Here is a 22,215-nt window from a genome sequence, read left to right as displayed (position 1 = left end):
GGCCCTGAAACTCATATCAGTTTTCAGATTTTATAATTCAACTTTGACAAAATGCATCATAACTTAATGCTTATAACACACCAGTGCTTTCCACAGGATTTTTTTCACATGCCCCTTGGCTGTTAGATGGATTAATATTTTGTCATAGAAAACTACATTTTTTTTTTATTGTTTAAACATTTTCATGCATAGATAAGCATGATCCTACTTGATAAATTCCCCAAAAAACTTTGTATCAAACCAACTCTATCAGTTACTGCATACTTACTTCTTTTCCCTTTGTTATTCATAACCTTATAATCCTGTATATTTAATTTTTAAAAGCAAATTCTGGTAAATTATAACTGAGGATCAAAATGCTCAACAATTTCATAAAAATAAAGATTTGCTTTTTCTTAATTAACAAATGAATTTATCTAACAATTTACAGATGTGATGAAATAACGTCCCGTGATCGTCAGGATGAGAGGGGGGGGGTTCTCACTGAACATGTGTATATCGACTGGTGTGCTGTTCGCTTTTTCGTACAGCAATAAATACACCCACACTTTTCACCTGATGTCTACAGCAATAAATACACCCACACTTTTCACCTGATGTCTACAGCAATAAATACACCCACACTTTTCACCTGATGTCGTACATGTCTGTATAATTTTGCGTGCATTTTATTGAGGCAAAGAAACAATCCAAAATACAGTATATACATGAAGCAATGTTTATTTGAAGCTAGAATTTGTTAAAGTTGCATTAACATTACAACTTAGAAGCATGTTTCAGATTACAAATTTGTGATGAATTCAATATAAAAATGTGTTTAACAATATATGATTCAAATATATTTCCACGAGGATATCACCGGGTTGCCATCAAAAGTCTTCAAAGTAACTTGCCGAAATTTCATCGTTGAGGTATAAACCAATGGACCAATGAGTGTGGTAGGTGACAAAGCCAACAAACTGTCAAAAAACCAAACACTCGGCATAATTGTACTGCAGGTATTGAATGCCTACAAGTGCTGTCGCTCATCAAAGCATGGCCAATATTGATTTTCCAATAAAACAATGCTCCACCTTTAGGCGGTCTTAAGTTGGGTAAAGAGATACATGTAACTGTCAGAGGATCATAAATCAACTCTAAAAATAATTGGCAAAGTCATCTATTCAATCTTAAGAATGGCTTAAAGTGCACATACTAAAACATTGAACTAATTGGTAAATTTCAAGCGCCCCGCAGCTCTGATTTCCAAATTCAAGCGACCCGGTGAAGAACTTTTTCATGGCCTGTAGAAAGCAATGCAACATTTTTATCAATATTCCCCTCAAAATGCAGAAAAACTTAAACTAGGACACACATAAAATCAATATCAGTCTGTTCAGTCAGTCATGATTTTCAATTTGTAAATGACAATGTGCTTGTAATTATTACTGATTGTATAGTTCATTGCTTGCTGAAGTACCCCACATTTAGTTATCTTGCACATATAAATCAATTACAAACTTTATTCTTCCAATTTAGAACTAATAGCAGACCACTAAGAGAATGTGTCAATGGCTGGAACAAGTTAATGGAAAATAGCAGAATTGGAATCACTTAAAAAACACAGCAGTACAATGAGAAAACAAGCAGACCCATAAAAATGACATGTATATTATGTGAATTGAGAATCTAACTTGGAGAGGAAAATATATAGAGAATACTAGGTTAGCGTTGAATACAGAGAAGTTTATGTTGCGAGGCTTAGAACGCCGGGAGCACGAGCCTTGGCGAGCGCTTTCGGTGTTCGAGCCGAGCAACATTAACTTCTCTGTATTCAACGCTAATCCTAGTATTTTATTTATCCCATTTGATTTTTTTCAACGTGACATTTAACATAAATAGATCTAATACCCTTAACAATAATTTTAATTCAGTCTTAAAAGCGCTTAAAATCTAACAAATGTAACCATGCGTAGTGATATACATGTATTATAATTCTGGTACACAAAATAGTCTTTAAAAAATTCACACACAAACTGTAAAACAAGTAAAAATATCACCATATGCCTCGATTCAATTTTCACAGTATGCCAATTGTAACACATTACGACCGCGAAAAGAAGATTTTACTTTACTATAATTCATTTTATTTTCGAAAGAAAATGATCAAAATCCAATATGGCGGCGATTGCTCCTGACAAAATGATTTCGATGTCAACATACATGTACACCATCGACGACCTAGTTCTGGCTACCATAACTTTAAATGTCGCTTTTTATGATTTTTGACTGGCGCGACTTTGTACAGGTCTGTCAATACTATATTAACTGTACGCTGAAGTTTCTTTAGCTATCGACGACCTTGACAATTTTGACCAGTAAACAGACAATTGCAGCGACTGACACTTTATTTGACTTAATATACAGGGCAATACGTTTTCCGACTTCGGACGACGAATTTAAGGACGCGCAGAATGTGTTTTTATTATATAATGTTATGGGTATGCCGTGTGCGATCCGATGCATCAATGGCGCCCATGTTAAAATCATTTTTCCGAGAACAGGGTACGACAAAAGTACAAACAAAAACCAAAACACGTTGGAACTAGTATCTTACCTTTAATTATCCTTTAAAATCCATCTAATAATTCATTTAACTCAATAATTGACGATTTTGCATCTAGGGTCTTTAATAATTATTTTAGCATAGTTAAATAAAGACCCTTATGCCATTCTATCACTATATTCAAATGAGTTTATGAACTCAATAAACTTTCTTATTCGTCTCACGCTACGTCATGTACTCTACATTACTGCTGTTCAAATGAACTGGAGCAGTTTATCTAATAATAGCCGTTGGTAAACTCGGTTGCATTTGCAGATTTCTACATACAAACATAATTATGTTTAAACTTACACAATGTTTTATTTATCTATGGTAAATGCCCTTATTGTACAAGAAAATAATTTAATATATAAATACACAAAGAATAAAAAACATTCCAATACACAACAGATAAATGAGTAGATAATACCCGTGTACAAAATGGGACGTTCCCAATTCCAGTGAGGTGCTATTTTTACCATCTTATACTTTACACAACTCTATCCCTAACGTGAATTAAATAGGAAAGCAAACATTGCAGATTATTTATGAATTGTGCGATATGTGTATGGCTTGCTGTACATTCTTAATTTTTAAGTTAAATGTCAAAAGTATATGCATGGATTATAAACAATGCATATTACACGAAATAAGGAAAATGTGATCAATTGACAATTCAGATATGTCGACATACAATACATGAAGAAAACATGTGAAATAAGTCGCGTTTATAATAAATCGTCAAAAAAAATTGGGGAAAATGACGCAATAAGTATGTCATTTTATGAAGCCATCAATCAGCTGATTCATTATACGGATGGCGAAAAATTATGTCATATGACTAGATTTAAAGGTTGAAGGTCGTATAATTTTGAAGCTTAAGTTTTCTCGACTTTGTTTCTTATGAAAAATTATTCAGTGGTAAAGTAAATATATATAAATAAAAAATAACAAAACAAAAATCATGTAATTTTATATTTTATTTCAACATTTCTTTTGGTGAAAATGTATATATTTTTCTGCAAAATATGCACATTTTCTTCCAATGGGTGACCTTAAAATTCGATCAATGAACCAAACAATATCAACCTAATTTTAGCGCATATCGCATGACGTCATTTGAAAAGTAGTCCGTGCACGCGACAGGTATATTCCACAGTGTTGAAGACAGGCAAGTATATTACACAACGTGTTATACCTTCAATGTCGCGGTGAAAATGGGATAAATGCTGGTTATTTTTCTCAAACAATATTGTTCATTGTATGGTCTGAATGTCTTTTTTGTAATATTATGTATATTTTAAGTTAATTAAATAAGCACTTTTGAGTTGTTTTTTTTTTTCAAAAGCGATTGCATTTTATTTAATTTTGACTGTATTTTTTATACTGTTTTCAGCTAGGAACGCATAATTTGTCAAACGCTAAAAACTACTCTACATGTAAAACTGCATAAAATGAATTTTTAAGAAAATAGTTTATTCTAAGAATGACGCTTTATTCCAACTTCACATAATAGTGTATTCATAATACTTTCCAAGGGAATGAACAATTGTTTGGTTAAAGTGATATTATGGGCATTTTTCACTGTTGAATTGAGCTGAATAAAATAAACAGGTCAAAAGAGTAAGTTAAAATGTGGTTAATGACCAATTTACTGCAACTCATCTTGCTACCAGTTGTTTATAAACAAGAGCACCGCATAAAGGGTGCCACCCTCGCCTACGGGTGCAGTTTTGAATAAATGAAAGCTTGTCAGATTTTTTTAATTTTTTTTTTTAAGGTTACAGTGACCTTGACCTTTGACCTAGTGACCCAAAAATGAATGTGGCATGTAGACCTCATCAAGGTGCATCTACATTTGAAGTTTCAAAGTTGTAGGTGGAAGCAATTTGATTTTATAGAGCCAATGTTTAAAACCTTAACAAAATGTTAAGGTTTTAGCTCAACGCAGACGTCAGACGACGAGCTGGCTATGACAATACCTCGGGTTTTCTCCGAAAACGCCGAGCTAAACACATATATTATATTCGATATTTTACATGACTGGTGAGTCCTCTAAGCCGAAATGATCCCCAAAACAAAATAGTATCTAAGGGTCGTATGAACTAATCTGCACTAAAACTACATTTAGATTCACACCGTAAATCGAATCATTTCTGTCCTCAGTTGTCAAAACGAAAGTACGGTTGATATTCTTATACATTATTTTTCTCTTTACGGGGTATTGTCTTAGTATGTTGATGCTGCATTAACAAATATAAGTGTACACGAAGTGAAAACTCCAAAAATAAACAACGGTTGCGATAGACACCAATAAACTGTTAGATGCCCATAATATCACTTTAAGTAGTCAATAGTTTATATTGATATACAATGTATTTCACTAGTTTGAATTGTATATTGTATATTGAGGATATAGAGGCAATAACTCTTGTAAATATCAGTTGTCTCCTATTACTGAGAAATAACACACTATCATCCTGAAAACTTATGTTTTACCTTATGTCTTTACTTTTATATCTTTAGTGTAATTGTATAAATAAATATTCAAGCTTAATTAAAGTGAGGTGTTAACTTATAATCATATATCCACTATCACATTTACCCAAGATGGATGCAGATATTTTTGCAAGCAAGTCAAGATGAATACACTTGTGAAAATAGTGTTTCCCTTTACAGAAACTATAACTTGATATTATCTCAAAAGCAAACAAAACAATATCCTCTGTAACCTTGACCCCATCAACAAAATGTCCAATCAAGAGCCAAGAATTGATATGAGGTATCTAAGTATACACTAGGGTGCAGAATCAATGGGTTTCAGGGGTTTACACAAAGGCTGGATAGAATGTGAACACAACATTAAGAACAATCTTTTTTTTAAATATCTTAAGTTATTGAAATAAATTTGCAAAAATCTTTAGTACATAAAAGACAGGGGTTTTTGCATCCTGTATATGATTTACTATTTCAAAGTTTCTGTGGTCATTTCGAGCCTTAAGATGCATTATGTGTGGACAGGGAGTGTGTTATAGAACTCCTACCTATTTAACTTTATAGTTCTAGACTGAAACAAATTAAGACAATTTTGCATTATAGCTGCAATTTCCAGCTTTTTTAGTTGTAACTGAAAGATTTTAAATTTTGGTATGGCCTTTTGATAAATCAATAATGACCTCTCTCAATGGTTGGCATTATAGACAGCACTACAAAAGAAAAATACATAAAAAGTTTGTCATATTTGAAAAAATGCATTTCACATTTTTTAACCAAAATTAAAGATTTCAACAGTCTCTGCACTACTAGGTTTTTATACAGCAATCAAATATTGAAGCAAATGCTATCTACAAGGATGAAATGATGTTATACGTGAATTATAATTAACACAGAGTTTGAATGTGGACAAAAATTGTACACAAAATGCAAAAACTGTTTACTTGTTACGAGAATTGATTAACATTATGTGAACAATTTTTCAATTTGGTTCAATTATACACATAACATTTATTTCAGGTTGGATTTATATTATTTGTTTCATATTTAATATATTTTGAAGATGTATATGTATGATATGTCATTTTCAGCTGAATTACAAGTGTACTAATGAACATTTGCACCAAAAAATCTGTTTGTATGATTGTATAACACCACGCATTCCCTTAACTATTAAATGTAAGTTTTCATGTCATATAATCAAATAAATACAGGAAGTTGTATAAGGCAATTCATTTTCCCAAATATTAATCAAGATGAGCAATAACATTAATGTCTTTGTAGTAACATGTTAGTAAATACCGTAGGCTCTGATTTATTTCAGAAAGATGAAAGGCCACCAATTACTGATGATAAATGTGTCTTATTTTTTTGTATTCAATTTCCCTCCAGCCTGTCAAAGTTATGGCAATATTTCATGTACCAAAATACTGTTATTAGAGTGGCAGTATGGTCTTGCAAAACAAAAGAGATTGAAAGGAAAACAAGAGCTGTCTCCATCGGAAGACATATGCCCCTGAAAAAAACCTTTTTCGAAACCTAAACCCAGATTTTGAAACCTAAACTCGGACCCTAAGTTGAAGGTCAAGGTCAAAGGGGTCAACATTTGTGTGCGTATGGAAAGGCCTTGTCCATATATGCATGCATACCAAATATAAAGATAACATCTGAAGCGACATAGAAGTTACTAGCATTTATCGAAACCTAAACGCAAAAGTGTGACGGACAGACGGACAGTGCAATCACTAATATGCCCACCTTCAGGGGCATAAAAATAGCAGATTTTAACTAATAGATATATGCCTTATCAAGCCTGTAAAAGCATATGAAAACAGGTCATGTGCACCTAGGGCATTGATGCCCCCACATTCCACTTTTGTCTAAAAACTATGCTTTTGTCAAAAACAAGCTGTTTATGGCTAATTTGATAGTTGAACTCTTAAGTGTGACCATGACCCTAGTGGTAATGGGGTCAATGATACATTAATCACTCAGTACCTTTATGTCTTCCTTGGTGGAAAGTCATAATAAACTTGCTTGATTTATAACCAATTTATAACATGACCTGCTGTTTTATGGCCTATGACCAAATTTTTCTATGAACTCTAAATATGACACTGGCCTTTAAGATAAGGAGATATTTTTATATGCAATACTGTTCTTATTATGGACAGATTTTGCGCTAAACTCCATCAATATACGATGGCTGAGAATGGAATTTTAAAGCTATTTTCAAGAAAACTTTGACCTTAAAGTATGGCCTTGACCTTATGACTGGAGTCATATGGGACATGTTGTCTTATGATGATTTGCATTTTCAACAAACTGGAACCAATTTGAGCTGAGATAACATCAGAACGAATGTTCTAAGTTAACCAAGTTTAATGAAGATTGGACCACAAAATTGTGACTTCTACAGTGTAAACAAAGATTTTACAAAAGTTCATATTAGAAAAACTGTCCCGCCCCCTGGCTGTCACGTTTTTCAACAAACCAACATTATTTTCAGCAGCGAAAGTAACAAGAAAAATTATCTGATCTAGTTTCATAAAGATTTTACCGTAATCCTGACTTCTTTAGTGTTAAAAAGGTTTCACTTTAACATATAAGTGAAACCACCCTGCCCCCTGGCGGCCATGTTCTTAAACCACAGGAGCCATTTAAAACTCAGCTGAGATAACATAAGAACAAGTGTACTGACTAAAGTTCATAAGGATTACACAATAAATATTATTTCTAGAGTGCTAAAATAAATTCTTTAATTTGAACAAGTGATCGAGTTTTTGACTTCACATGACAAAGTTCCTAAGCCAGCAGTGATATCATGAAGAATTGACATTAAATGTGGCCTCTAGAGTGTTCATAAGGTTATTGTTGACACCAGACAACATAAAACACACGACCAACGATGAACAAGAGGCAATCACAAAAGCTCACCATGAGCATCTTGTGCTCAGTAGAGCTAAACAAATACAAATATACATAACAAATATCATAATTCTTATTTTATGTTGTTAAAAAAAATGGCTGAAAGTTAAGAAAACTGAACTATAGCCATGGCTTGAAAAAAAAACTGATTTCAAATTTTTTAATTCATGGCTAAATTAGAATGAAAAATATAACAAGAAACCGTCGGAGACGGGTGATGCTCCCCAAAGGTTTTTTTGTCACAATATTGCACTATATATTCAGATAAAAGGAAACATCTTGAGGGGCATAACTTTGGACAAAATAATACGATGGATGGTTAATCAACTTAAAAAATTCAAAGGGCCATAACTGTGAAAAATCATCCGACCAGAACCGGCTGATAATATGCACATCTCCTTTTGGTAGTGAAGCTTCCCGTAAAGTTTCATCGAATTCAGGTCATTAGTTGCTGATAAAAATAGCCCGGAAAGAATTGCACTATATGTACAGTTAATGGAAAATTTCAAAGGGCCATAACTCTGTGAAAAATCATCCGACCAGAACCGGCTGATAATATGCACATCTCCTTTTGCTAGTGAAGCTTCCCATAAAGTTTCATCGAATTCAGGTCATTAGTTGCTGAGAAATAGCCTGGGCAAGAATTGCACTATATGTACAGTTAATGGAAAATTTCAAAAGGCCATAACTCTGTGAAAAATCATCCGACCAGAACCGGCTGATAATATGCACATGTCCTCTTGGTAGTGAAGCTTCCCATAAAGTTTCATTGAATTCCGGTCATTAGTTGCTGAGAAATAGCCCGGACAAGAATTGCACTATATGTACAGTTAATGGAAAATTTCAAATGGCCATAACTCTGTGAAAAATCATCCGACCAGAACCCCCTGATAATATGCACATCTCCTCTTGGTAGTGTAACTTCCGATAAAGTTTCATTGAATTCCGGTCATAAGTTGATGAGAAATAGCCCGGACAAAAATTGTGCACGGACGGACAGACAGACGCACACACACACACGCACAGACGAAGCGGCGACTATATGCTCCCCCCAAAATAAATTTTGGGGAAGCATAATAAAAACTAAAATCAACATATTATGAAAATACTGCAATATTTCACTTTGTATAGTTGTGACCTACCTCTATGTCTAAAAGGTACTCCTCATGTTCTCTGCGCATGGCTGCCCATTCTTGTTTCATGAGATCTTCTATGGAGAGTTCATTGTTTGAGACAGATGGTAACTTGCGGAACCGATCTCTCAACTTTTCACGATTTGCCCGAAGTCGATCAAAGCAACGCTACAAATATTATAATAAATTTGATAATTTGCACAATGGACCATTATAATGACAACAAATTCCATGAATGTTGAGTATAATAAGTTAAATGGCTATTTGTTGACTGCTTGCACAGAGTCAGTCAACTTATATTTTCTAAAGTCATAGTAAGTTCAAGCCCTGAAAGAAATTTCTACCCAGAATCAAGTATTGCTGGATCAGTAGAGCCATTTTAACAAGAGGGCCATGATGTACAAGGTACATCATTTGCTGAAAACTTCACCTGGTGGCCTAGTTTCACCTGGAAACCTAATATTATACATGTATTATAAACGTGCCCAGGGGCAGGCTGTATTGAAACCCCCTTAGTAGTATAAAACATACCAGCATATAGAGGTCTTAAATTGATTAATTAATTAAGCAAGCACTATAATTCATAAAACCATTTCGTTTCTCAAGAATACTACTCACTATTATCTTTCAAACTGAATGGGCGTTTGTCACTATACTGAATAGCCCCTAACTGTTGGTGAAAACCATATAAGCAACAGTTCAGGGTTCGACATTAACTTTTTTTACCGCAAGACCGTCGGACCAGCTCCTCTTAAAATGTACTAGCCCGAACCTGATGTCTACTAGACCACAAATGACATAGTTAATGAACACAATTGTGTCATGTAACTGTTTAATCAGGATTTATCAGTAAATAATAAGTGAACACCAGATTTTTTTTTGATGCATAGAGTAAAACAATAAAATAAACCATTTTTTTTGCTTTACTCCGTCAAATTCAATCCATGGGAACTGACTCGATTTTCCATCTAGGATAAAATTGACATTTTCGTGTTTCTTCATATTTACGTTTCGTGTCAGTTTAAGCGTCGGATTCTTTTTTATTAACTGATTTGTCGGACGAAAATCTGAACTTGAACAAAGCCATTCTTTAAATTACATTCTCTTGTCTGCTACGCAAAAATGTTTACATTGACGATACCGATTTTCGATAGAAGTCGTAAAATCATGCTCTACAGTTTTACGACACTGCAGAAAATCATTAATATTCATGACAACTTGACCAATCTAAACAAGCAATATATGCAGGAAGCTCTTCTTTGCGTCTAAAAATAGCAATGAATCATGCGAATGCTCCGCGTTTATTTAAATACACTAGTTTTGTTTTAATGTAAATAACGGATACTAGAGTAATTTTACACATTAAAAAATAAAGGTTTTCACAGCATTCAGTTATAGTTATATGAATCAGTATAGATTTTTTTTTTGTACGACCAGTCGGACAAGCTAGCCAGCAGTTTGACTAGCCCGACCACCGATCTTACTAGACAATGTCTGTCGGACGTGCCTTAGTGTCGAACCCTGCAGTTTGGATAGCAATACAAAATATTGAAGAAATCATGAAAAATTTATTTTCCACTTAGCATATGATACCACTCTATGGGCAAATTGAGACACACACATTTGCATTTCTGACAAAATAATGAAAATACATGTAATCACGCTGACTGGTGTGTGTACAAATTGAAAATTCAACTGTGTTGTATAAGCGCCATAACAGCACTGCATCTATAGTATAATTGTAAATCCTATTAAAAGCCAGCATTCCTATCAGCCTAGTTTATATGTGTAAAGGTAAGAAGGGGGGGGGGGCCAGGGTTCATAAAAATCCTAAGGCACAGTGTTCAACTTCTTTCAAGTTTAGAGTTGGTTACCATGCAGATGAAGAATGTAAAGGTTTCAACACCTCAAAGATTCAATAGGGGCTCTGTAAATAACAACCAAAGCACTCAACAGACTGACACCAATAGCCTTTACAGTGCAACACATCATATTATTGAGAAAATTGTTTAAACATTTTCAAAATTATAGTGCCATGTAACCTACCCTTAAAATCTAATGCTTGTAACTGCAGATTTCTTTTAATACCATGGCAACATGATAATTGAGAGACACTATTTGGTTAAATGAAGCCTTATTCATAACCACTTTGATCAGCATGTTAAACAAACAGTTAGGATCACTGTCTACTTTCAAAAAGATACTTGATCATAACATGATCGAATTATCACATATAAAAATGAAACTAGAGGTTTTACTATCAAAATTACTTGACAATTGTATTTAAACATTATGATGCATGACATTAATAGTGACCAACTACAATATGTGTGCCAAGTTAAACATAACTTATTCAATAGTTGCTTAGCCCTTAGCAGACATTGACGGTAATGTAATTAAGTTCACATATGCATTTTATTATGCAGTTAGAGTGCATGATAAGTAGGGAGGGAGTGTTTTTAAGGATGAAGACAGTCAATGTCATAATTAACACTTTAAATTTCACAAACAAAATGAATTCCCAACGAAAAAGTAAATATAAATCTGCCATCTATATAAGCGGATATAATGATAAGAAATTCATTGATTCAATTTTCACAACACAAGTTCTGATCCATGGAAATCACAACTGGCAGATCGTGTGATTATTAAAAATACAATTTGCAACAATAAATCTTAAATACCCATAAAATGTATTGAAATCTAAAAGTAAAAGCTGTATTTAATCATAAACAAAACCCCAAAATAGAAAAGAATTTTGGTGGATTGCCTGCTGGATTCATAAATCTGATCAGCAGAAAAACCAGCAATTCAATGACACTTAGCACTGGATGTAGAAAAAAGAGCTTCCCTGAACCACCAACAGTGAAACAATACATCTATTTGGGATGCAAAGTAAATCTCTCAATCATCGGACATGGCCATAGCCAACGTCATTAGCACAATGAGAAATGTATTGAACATCAAATCAGCTTGAAAATGTAATAACTCTAGAGGAATTGTCAAGCTCTTGAAATTGGCATCCCAGATTTATATGTCTCATTACAAATTCAAGTGACACTCACTTGAAATACATGGTACAACACTGTACATTATACCATATGCTATAGCATGTAGTTCTTCAGAGAGAAATTACAGGCACTGGTATCATTAAAGCAATTTATCACAAATAATACCCTATTTAGACACATAACATATCAGAGATTTATTTAAATGGGATTGGTTGTCATAAAAGTTATCCTGAAAAATATCCTCTTTGTGATATCATTGACGAATAAGTTTAAATTCGAAATGAAAATTCGAGATATAAAGTTAATAGTATAATAATAATGTGAGCAGGAGATGTTATTTTGAAGTCCAATAAGCTTTAATTACCAATGCTTTATTCAAAACTTGTATATGCATTTGTGTGTATAAAATTCCATTGCAGTCGGGGGTCTATTTTTGTTTATATTGGAGGCTAATTTTGGCCACGTTTCCCCAAATCTAATGTACATACTTTCCCCAAAATACTAAGAAAATCCCCTTTAAAAACAAATAATCAGAGCTTTTAATTTGTATTTAATTTTAGTAAAATAATATTGTTTTCACAACATACTAGCCACAAGTACATAAGTAATTAATAGCTCACCATTTGCATTTGACTAGTGGTATGCGATAAAATTGTAACCAGTATAAAGGCTTGATTATGATGCTTGGTACCATCTTAAAAGTACTTTTTAATTACCGAATTACACCTTTGATATTCACAAACAAACAAGAGGGCCTCCAAGGCCAAAAGTCACTCACCTGAGATAACAAGATATTATTGGGATAAATCTTCTGACCAACTTTCACGAAGATCGGAAAATAAATGTGGCCTCTAGAGTGTTAACAAGGTTTTACTAAAGTCATATAAGGAAAAATGCCCCGCCCCCTGGCAGCCATGTTTTTCAACCAACCGGTATATCATTTTTGAACTCGTCCAAGATATTATGGGGATGAAACTTCTGACCAAGTTTCATGAAGATTGGACAATAAATGTGGCCTCTAGAGTGTTAACAAGATTTTACTATAGCCATATAAGGAAAAATGCCCTGCCCCTTGGAAGCCATTTTTTTCAAGCAAACATAATTATTTTCAAACTCATCCAAGATATCATTGAGACCAATTTTCAGACCAAATTTCATGAAGATTGGACAATAAATGTGGCCTCTAGAGTGTTAACAAAGTTTCACTATAGCCATACAGTAAAGCCAACGCGGCACAAACATAATTCGCGGCTACGCCACGGCTAGATTATTAGTACGCGGCGGCCGAATCGTGTGTTCACGCGGCATATCGCCCTGGCACTCGACATCGATCCGCGCAATGACACCGAGTCTGTATTAACCGCGCGTAATTTCGCGGAGTTAATCCGCCGCATACGTACGCGGCGGATCGAGTAAAAAGATATCCACCTAAATGTGCATACATGTATGTGTTGCGTAGAATTAATTACGCGCAACTGTTAATGTTTTGTTCGATTATTAAATTATCATTATTAAATTCGTAATCCGAAACACACTTCCGAATTTTAATGCTAACGCGACCTTTGGTAAATTCTAGCGTCAAATAAACAGTGCTAAAATATCCTTTGTTTCATAAAAAGCGCGCGAAAATTATGCAGACATGTAGAACGTCGTTTGGAAAGTTTGGGTGTATTTTGTGTTGTATAAATACATGAACATCACGTTAGGCGTAAATCGGGTGTTCAGTGGAGAAAAAAAACGCCCCGATTAGACGTTATTTCATCATCTCTATAAATAGTAACAAATGCCAAAATGTACTTGATACTTTAGGAAATATCAAGAATGTTTGTGTATCGTAAATATTTACCAGCATTTGCTTTAAAACTGATATATACGGGATTATCAGGTAATTAGTAGCGATATTAACTGTATAATATGAACAAAATAAAACGTGTTTATATATGCATATTCAAACAATAGTTACAATAAGCTGATAATTAACAAAACAACAAATACGTCGTCACCGTCTTGATTTTTGATTTGGCTTCAAACTGCTAATTTTCTCAGCTTAAATATAATAGCAAAATCAACATGCAATTATTTTTATAAATCCACCATATGCTGGAGCCTTTACCACTTGTATGTGCGAAAACATAATTACGTGACCTTGTTTATGAGTGAAATACATACACTACAGGCGGGAAACAACCTTTATTGGCCAGACACATTAACTATGCTTACATGTATATGCTAATACAATCCGCGCACAATAAATTTATTATGATTTTAATTATTATTATAATTGTTCTTTCAAAATTTGTTAACTACATGTAACTAATAATAATAAAAAAAAAATATATTTCATGATGCGCATTGACTCGGCATCATGTCGCAGATCTCGGCATGCCTTGGCGGACAGATGCGAAGTTTCGCGGCGAAATGCGACTTGCCGCCGCATACTGACGTGGCTTCAACATCCACATGTTTCGCCTTGCCGCTGCGGATCGCGAAATACGTTTGTTCCGCTTTGGCTGTACTGTATTTAGCCATTTAAGGAAAAATGCCCCACCCATGGTGGCAATGTTTTTAAAGCAACCAAAACTATTTTCGAACTCATCCAAGATATCATTGGGACAAATCTTCTGAGCAAGTTTCATGATGATCGCAAACTAAATGTGACCTTTATAGTGTTAACAAGGTTTTACTATAGCCATATAAGGAAAATAGCCCCGCCCCCGTGGTTGCCATGTTTTTCAACCAACCATCATCATTTTTTAACTCTTCCAAGATATTATTGGGATGAATCTTCTGACTGAGTTTCATGAAGATCGGACTATAAATGTGGCCTCTAGAGTGTTAACAAGATTTTACTATAGCCTTATGCCATATTAGGAAAAATGCCCCGCCCCTTGGCAGCCATGTTTTTCAGGCAAACGGAAACATTTTCGAACTCATCCAAGACATCATTAAGACAAATTTTCTGACCAAATTTTATCAAAATTGGAAATAAATGTGGCCTCTAGTGTGTTAACAAGGTTTTACTATAGCCATATAAGGAAAAATGCCCCGCCCCCTGGCAGCCATGTTTTTCAACCAACTGGGTTCATTTTCAAACTCGTCCAAGAAGTTTCATGAAAATTGGACAATAAATGTGGCCTCTAGAGTGTTAACAAGATTTTACTATAGTCATATAAAGCTATATAAGGAAAAATGCCCCGCCCCTTGGCAGCCATGTTTTTCAAGCAAAGGTTACCATTTCTGAACTCATCCAAGATATCATTGGAAAAAATCTTCTGAGCAAGTTTCATGAAGATCGGAAAATAAATTTGGCCTCTAGAATGTTAACAAGGTTTTACTATAGCCATATAAGGAAAAATGCCCCGCCCCCTGGCGGCCATGTTTTTCAACCAACCGACATCATTTTCGAACTCTTCTAAGATATTATGGGACGTATCTTCTGACCAAGTTTGATGAGGATCGGACAATAAATGTGGCCTCTTGAGTGTTAACAAGATTTTGCTAAAGCCATATATAGCCATTTAGGAAAAATGCCCCGCCCCTTGGCAGCCATGTTTTTTAAGCAAATGTCACCATTTTCAAACTCATTCAAGATATCATTGAAACCAATCTTCTGACCAAATTCATGAAGATTGGACAATAATTGTGGCCTCTGGAGAGTGAACAAGGCAAATGTTGACGTCGCACGACAGACGACGGAAAACGGACAAAAGACGATCACAAAAGCTCACCATGAGCACGTTGTGCTCAGGTGAGCTAAAAATACGCTAATCAGCGCCACTTCAAAGGAATGCTTTAAACTTTCATGACCACATGTTGTGTTTTGTAAACTGCATTTTGCAAAGAGTCACAAAAAAAAGCGCCTTAACATCTTGTTCTCGTCAATAAATACGCATGAATTGGTCTCTTGGATATAAACAATTGTTGATCTCGCAGTTTGGGTTAAAGTGTTGACAATTGATAAAATGGATCAAAAAGAAACTGTCGTGTTCATGTCAATTAAAAGATGTGTTTACAATGCTATGAGTCATACAGTCGAAACCGGATGGCTCGAACTTCCTTGGCTTGTGTTTACGGTTGGCTCGAACTCTCCCCAAAGCTTCATTTTTTATTGCTATATAAAAAATTATTCATGTTCATTTCTGTTGGATGGCTCGAACTCGCAAAGGTCAAATAATCGGATGGCTCGAACTTTTACAGTCCCGGTCACAATTTTCACACGTTGTTCCATTCGTTTTGTTCAAACTTGCTTGTGGGCCGCATAAGTTGTGAATTGATAAGGAGTGCTTGATTAAAGCCACACCATAAATGCAAACATGTCATTGACTCAATCGTTGATTGATTTGAGTAAAAGATAACATTCCGCATCAAATCTGGCGTTTTTGTAGATGCAGTATTATTATGGCTGGAACATCATTACATGTACAATGTCAACTTAATGGAATTAAACACTTTGTATCTATATGACATCATATTTACATAACACATATTGACATCACGTCGTTCTTTAAAAAGCAAATAAATTGATTCATATAGTGCTGTTTCATATTTCCGCAATGTATTTATGGTGCACTATATTCATGTTTTGTTTCTAGGTTCTGTTTCTTACATGTACCCGTAAATTTCTACATAAAACATGATTATATAATACATACATGTATGTGTTTATAACATTATATTTGTTTGATTGTTTGTGTAACTGTTATAAACTAGTGACCTCAAAATCAATAGGGGTCATCTGCGAGTCCTGAACAATCTACCTATCAAGTTTCATGATCCTAGGCCTAAGCGTTCTTGAGTTATCATCCGGAAACCATTTTACTATTTCGGGTCACTGTGACCTTGACCTTTGACCTAGTGACCTGAAAATCAATAGGGGTCATCTGCGAGTCATGATCAATCTACCTATCAAGTTTCATGATCCTAGGCCTAAGCGTTCTTGAGTTATCATCCGGAAACCATTTTACTATTTCGGGTCACTGTGACCTTGACCTTTGACCTAGTGACCTCAAAATCAATAGGGGTCATCTGTGAGTCATGATCAATGTACCTATGAAGTTTCATGATCCTAGGCGTAAGCGTTCTTGAGTTATCGTCTGACAACCACCTGGTGGACGGACCGACAGACCGACCGACCGACCGACATGAGCAAAGCAATATACCCCCTCTTCTTCGAAGGGGGGCATAAATATTATAATATGTTTAGTTCTTGTTACTTCAATAGCAGAAAGTAGTACGGAGTTTAGGCATTATTTAATATCGGTACTCTTCAGTCGGAGATGTGAATCTATTGCAGATTCATGTTAGTAAACATAAGTATAATATAAATCGGTTGGCTCGAATTCCAGCTGGCTCGAACTTATGTTGTCAGTCCCAGCAAGTTCGAGCCATCGGGTTTCGACTTTATATGCTTTCTAAGTTTGGATTTTATTTTGGATTATGAACCATAATTCAAAGTACTGTTTTAAATCATATGCAAGTGCTGCTTATTGCACAATTAGTGCACAATCTGTAGGTGGTGACATGTTTATCTGTAGAGATGAGATAAACAAGCCTGGGGTATCCCCTCAATGTATAGACTGAGTTTTCAACACTGAGGCATGAATGTCAATTAGGAGCATAACAGGATTTATTACTATGGAGCTCAAGATGTAAACTGAGGGACATGCAGGTCGAACTTTAGCTGTGTCAAAATGACACACGGAAAAAAAGATTAGGTCAAAAACAAGTCATTTTCAATGTGCTGGCATCAAAACGTAGTATTCTGCATCTATGGAAATCTCTGAATATTGTAGATTGTATTGTTGTTGTAATTTTTGCTGCTGATGTAAATGGTTGCAATTTTTGGACATTTATTTTTCTAATTGTTCAATATAAACATCTCCCCAAGTTCAAGTGGCGCTAACTATAATTGTGTATGTTTGCGTCAGGAACAAAGTTATTGAGTGCTCAACCTGCTAGCTAATATTTTAAAGCATTAAAACCAATTCAAGTATTGTCAATATTCATATTTTCTTTCAAAAAACGAAACAAACACAAACATTGATTTCAAACATAATTCTGTACTAAAAAAAAGTTTCCAGTAATCACTTACACTCTTTAAAGAACAAAACAGCATGACTTTAACCATCTAATGGCCATAATTAGGAAGTGTCACATGTCCAGACAATAAATATAATCAGCCACTGGCAATCGCTCATATAGACCTGGTGAAATCCAATTATTTAAAGTAAAACTTGCTTTCACAATATTAGTGATTTTCTCTTGGGACTTGGACAATATCTCATGGATGCTATTTATCTTTCTGGAGCTTTATGTCTTAAAATAAAACCATTCATGGTCATTAATAAATGTATGCAAACCCATCTTAAAATGTTACTGGAAAATTCTTTAAGATAAATTTCCTTTTACTGTTTAAAATACGAGACCGATCTTTAGTCTAAACTTATTTATGTTTATTGCTTCAGAAAATGGTTTATCTTACAAATAAATACTTTTAAAAATCCCTATTTAGACAGAAGAATGTATTTACCCATTAAAGACTTCTTCAAAGTAATTATTTCCTTGTATACAATCAAACATTTCCCACAAACCTGATCATGATGTATTATCCTATTGGAAACAAGGCGTGTAAGTAAGACCAGGCCAAGTATTCCACAATATGAAAAACAAGAGCTGTCACCATTGGAAGACATATGCCTCCGAAAAACGCTTTTTTCGAAACCATAACCCAGATTTTGAAACCTAAACGCAGACCCTTAGTTCAAGGTCAAGGGGGTCAAAATTTGTGTGTGTATGGAAAGGCCTTATCCATATACACATGCATACCAAATATGAAGGTTGAGAATTTTTCTAAACCTAAACGCAAAAGTGTGACGGAAAGACGAACAGACTGACAGACAGTGAGATCACTTTATGCCCTTCTTTCGGGGCATTACATGAGTGTCACGACAGACCTTACTGCGTGTCTTAAACTAACTTATACCAAACGAATAATCAGAGGCAAACAATTGAAATAAGCTTAAAACCTTAAAAAAGTTTGTGTGCTTGCAGGATAATAAAATGAAAAATGTTCTAAAAAAAGTGAGAAGATTCACACATTTTTACTTAGAACGCAAAAAATATTAATTTCCTCACTTAACTAAGTAAATTATTTTATGGTATAACCTAATGACTCCAACAAATATCCTTTATTTATGTTCAAACAAATGATGCCAGTTAGACCTTAACGACTATTCAGTTTAATCATAATTGGTTGGGTCGTCTAGGAGTTGTGCTTTACAGCAATTGTACATTCGCAATTGAAGACTGATGAGGACAGAAAGACCAGTCAAAAACCTCTCCTCCATAGAACTTAATGCTCAGGTGAGCTTAAAACAACAGGATGACTAAAACCCTTGATCACTTACCAAAGGCAATATACAGTACCGCCAACGCTGAACAAACATTATCCGCGGCTACGCCACGGCCAGAAATTTAGTATGCGGGGCCGTGTCAAGTGTTCACGCGGCGTATTGCCGAGATCGATCTGCGCAACGAAGCCTAGTCTGTTTTGTCCTCACGTACTTTTGCGGAGTAAATCCGCCTCATACGTACGCGGCGGATTGAGTGAAAAGATATACACCTACATGTACATTTTTGTAGCATAGAAACCTAGATTTACGCTACTTTCATATTTATTATTTTCACGTTTTAATAAGTGATATGGCACGTAAGCGCTTTAACAAATAATGTTGAATAAATTTCGCACAATGTAAATGTTTCGTTAGATTCTGAAATGAGCTTTATTAATTTGTAATCCGAAACACGCTTCCGAATTTAAATGCTAATGCTACATTAACAAATTCTAGCGTCAAATAAACAGTGCTAAAATATCCTTTATCTCCATAAAAAGCGCGCGAAAAATATGCAGACATGAACAACGTCGCATGGAAAGTTTGGGTGTATTTTGTGTTGTATAAAAACATGTACATCACGTCAGGCGATTTATGCGTGTTCAGTGGGGAAAAAAACCGCCCTGATTGGATGTTATTTCATCACATCTTTAAATAGTAACGAATGCCAACATGTATCAGGCTTTTTCCGCCCTATGCCACGGGTCCGAAATTCGGCCCCATTTCCAATGCAAATCTGGTTGTTTTTTTCCCAATTGAAAAAAAAAATTGCCAAAGGTCTTAACTTAAATATGTAAGTTAACCTGATCCGGTGTAGAAAATAGAATGTATTGCATAATTTAATTATCTGTTGCATTGAATTTGTTTTTAAAAACAATAAAATATGTTAATGATTATTTAAGACTTTCCTTATTTTCCTCAAAATCCGGCGCTTCGCGCAATTTTTTTCACCTAAAAAAAGACCAGGCCTTTTCCCCAAATTCAGATTAAAAAACGTGCACTTATCACACATGTTCATAATATTTTGTAAAATTTTAATAATAAGTTATCAAAAAAGTCGTTATTTACCAGTTAACGGCTTCTTTGAAATATAAGAAACACTATGTACATGCGATAATCTTTCCCAATTGAGCAAATTTTGCGATTAATTTTTTTCCCAAAATGGGGGTTTTCACGACGCGAAATTCCCAAAATTCCAGTGTGGCGTTTTCCCAAAATGGAGCGGAAAAAGCCTGTGTATTTGATACTTAAGAATAATTGCGAATGTGTGTGTGTCTTGAGCACTTTTATCGTAAATATTTACCGGAATTTGCTTTAAAACTGGAATATACGGAATTATCGGGTAATGATTAGCGATATCAACTGTATAATATGAACACAATGAAACTACTTTATATACGCATAGTCAAATAATAGTTATAATAAGCTGATAATTAACAAAACAACAATTAAGTGTTGGTTATTGATGTGGCTTCAAACTCCTAATTGTCTCAGCTAAAATATAATAGCAAAAACAACAAGCATTATGTGCCAAAACATAATTACGTGTCATTGTTTATGTGTGAAATACATACACTACGGGCAGCCTAGGACACAAACTAACTTGACCAGACACATTAAATATGCTAATACATGTTGTAACAAGGGCTGTTTGTAAAACATGCATGCCCCCCATATGGGCTCTCCGTTGTAGTGAGAGCCATTGTGCGAATATGTTTTTTGTCACTGTGACCTTGACCTTTGACCTAGTGACCTGAAAATCAATAGGGGTCATCTGCCAGTCATGATCAATGTACCTATGAAGTTTCATGATCCTAGCCATAAGCATTCTTGAGTTATCATCCGGACACCATTTTACTATTTCGGGTCAACGTGACCTTGACCTTTGGCCTAGTGACCTGAAAATCAATAGGGGCCATCTGCGAGTCATGATCATTCTACCTATCAAGTTTCATGATCCTAGGAATAAGCGTTCTTCAGTTATCATCCGGAAACCATTTTACTATTTCGGGTCATCGTGACCTTGACCTTTGACCTAGTGACCTGAAAATCAATAGGGATCACCTGCGAGTCATGATCAATCTACCTATCAAGTTTCATGATCCTAGGCCTAAGCGTTCTTGAGCTATCATCTGGAAACCATTTTACTATTTCGGGTCACTGTGACCTTGACCTTTGATCCTAGTGACCTCAAAATCAATAGGGGTCATCTGCGAGTCCTGATCAATCTACCTATCAAGTTTCATGATCCTAGGCCTAAGCGTTCTTGAGTAATCATCCCGAAACCATTTTACTATTACGGGTCACTGTGACCTTGACCTTTGACCTAGTGACCTCAAAATCAATAGGGGTCATCTGCGAGTCATGATCAATCTACCTAGGCCCAAGCGTTCTTGAGTTATTGTCTGACAACCACCTGGTGGACGGACCGACCGACCGACAGACTGACATGAGCAAAGCAATATACCCCCTCTTCTTCGAAGGGGGGCATAAAAATTAAATATTAAACAAATATGTTTGTTGATCGTTGAATATAAAAACAATAATCATACGGCGCAATCAACACACACAAAGTAACTTAAAGTACTTTATAGCCCATTCTAAAAATGACAATGGCAAATTCGATTTTTATTTGCATTCTTATAAAATAATCATTATTTCTATCCAGATGATAG

The 22,215-nt window shown here is 34.9% G+C and overlaps 1 protein-coding gene across 2 annotated transcripts in view; it reads right to left on the bottom strand.

Moving 5' to 3' along the window:
- The window catches only part of LOC127856421 (RPA-interacting protein B-like), a 67,123-nt gene that overhangs the window by 22,209 nt on the left and 22,699 nt on the right, over positions 1-22,215 (bottom strand). For both annotated transcript variants that reach the window (XM_052392621.1, XM_052392631.1), the window contains exon 3: positions 9,148-9,306. In XM_052392621.1, the coding sequence (XP_052248581.1) occupies positions 9,148-9,306 (159 nt within the window). The remainder of the gene's footprint in view (positions 1-9,147; positions 9,307-22,215) is intronic.

Source organism: Dreissena polymorpha, chromosome 1 (assembly GCF_020536995.1).
Source record: "Dreissena polymorpha isolate Duluth1 chromosome 1, UMN_Dpol_1.0, whole genome shotgun sequence".
NCBI lineage: Eukaryota > Metazoa > Mollusca > Bivalvia > Myida > Dreissenidae > Dreissena > Dreissena polymorpha.
Note: the sequence above shows the minus strand (reverse complement) of the source record. Positions and strands in the feature narration are given on the sequence as shown.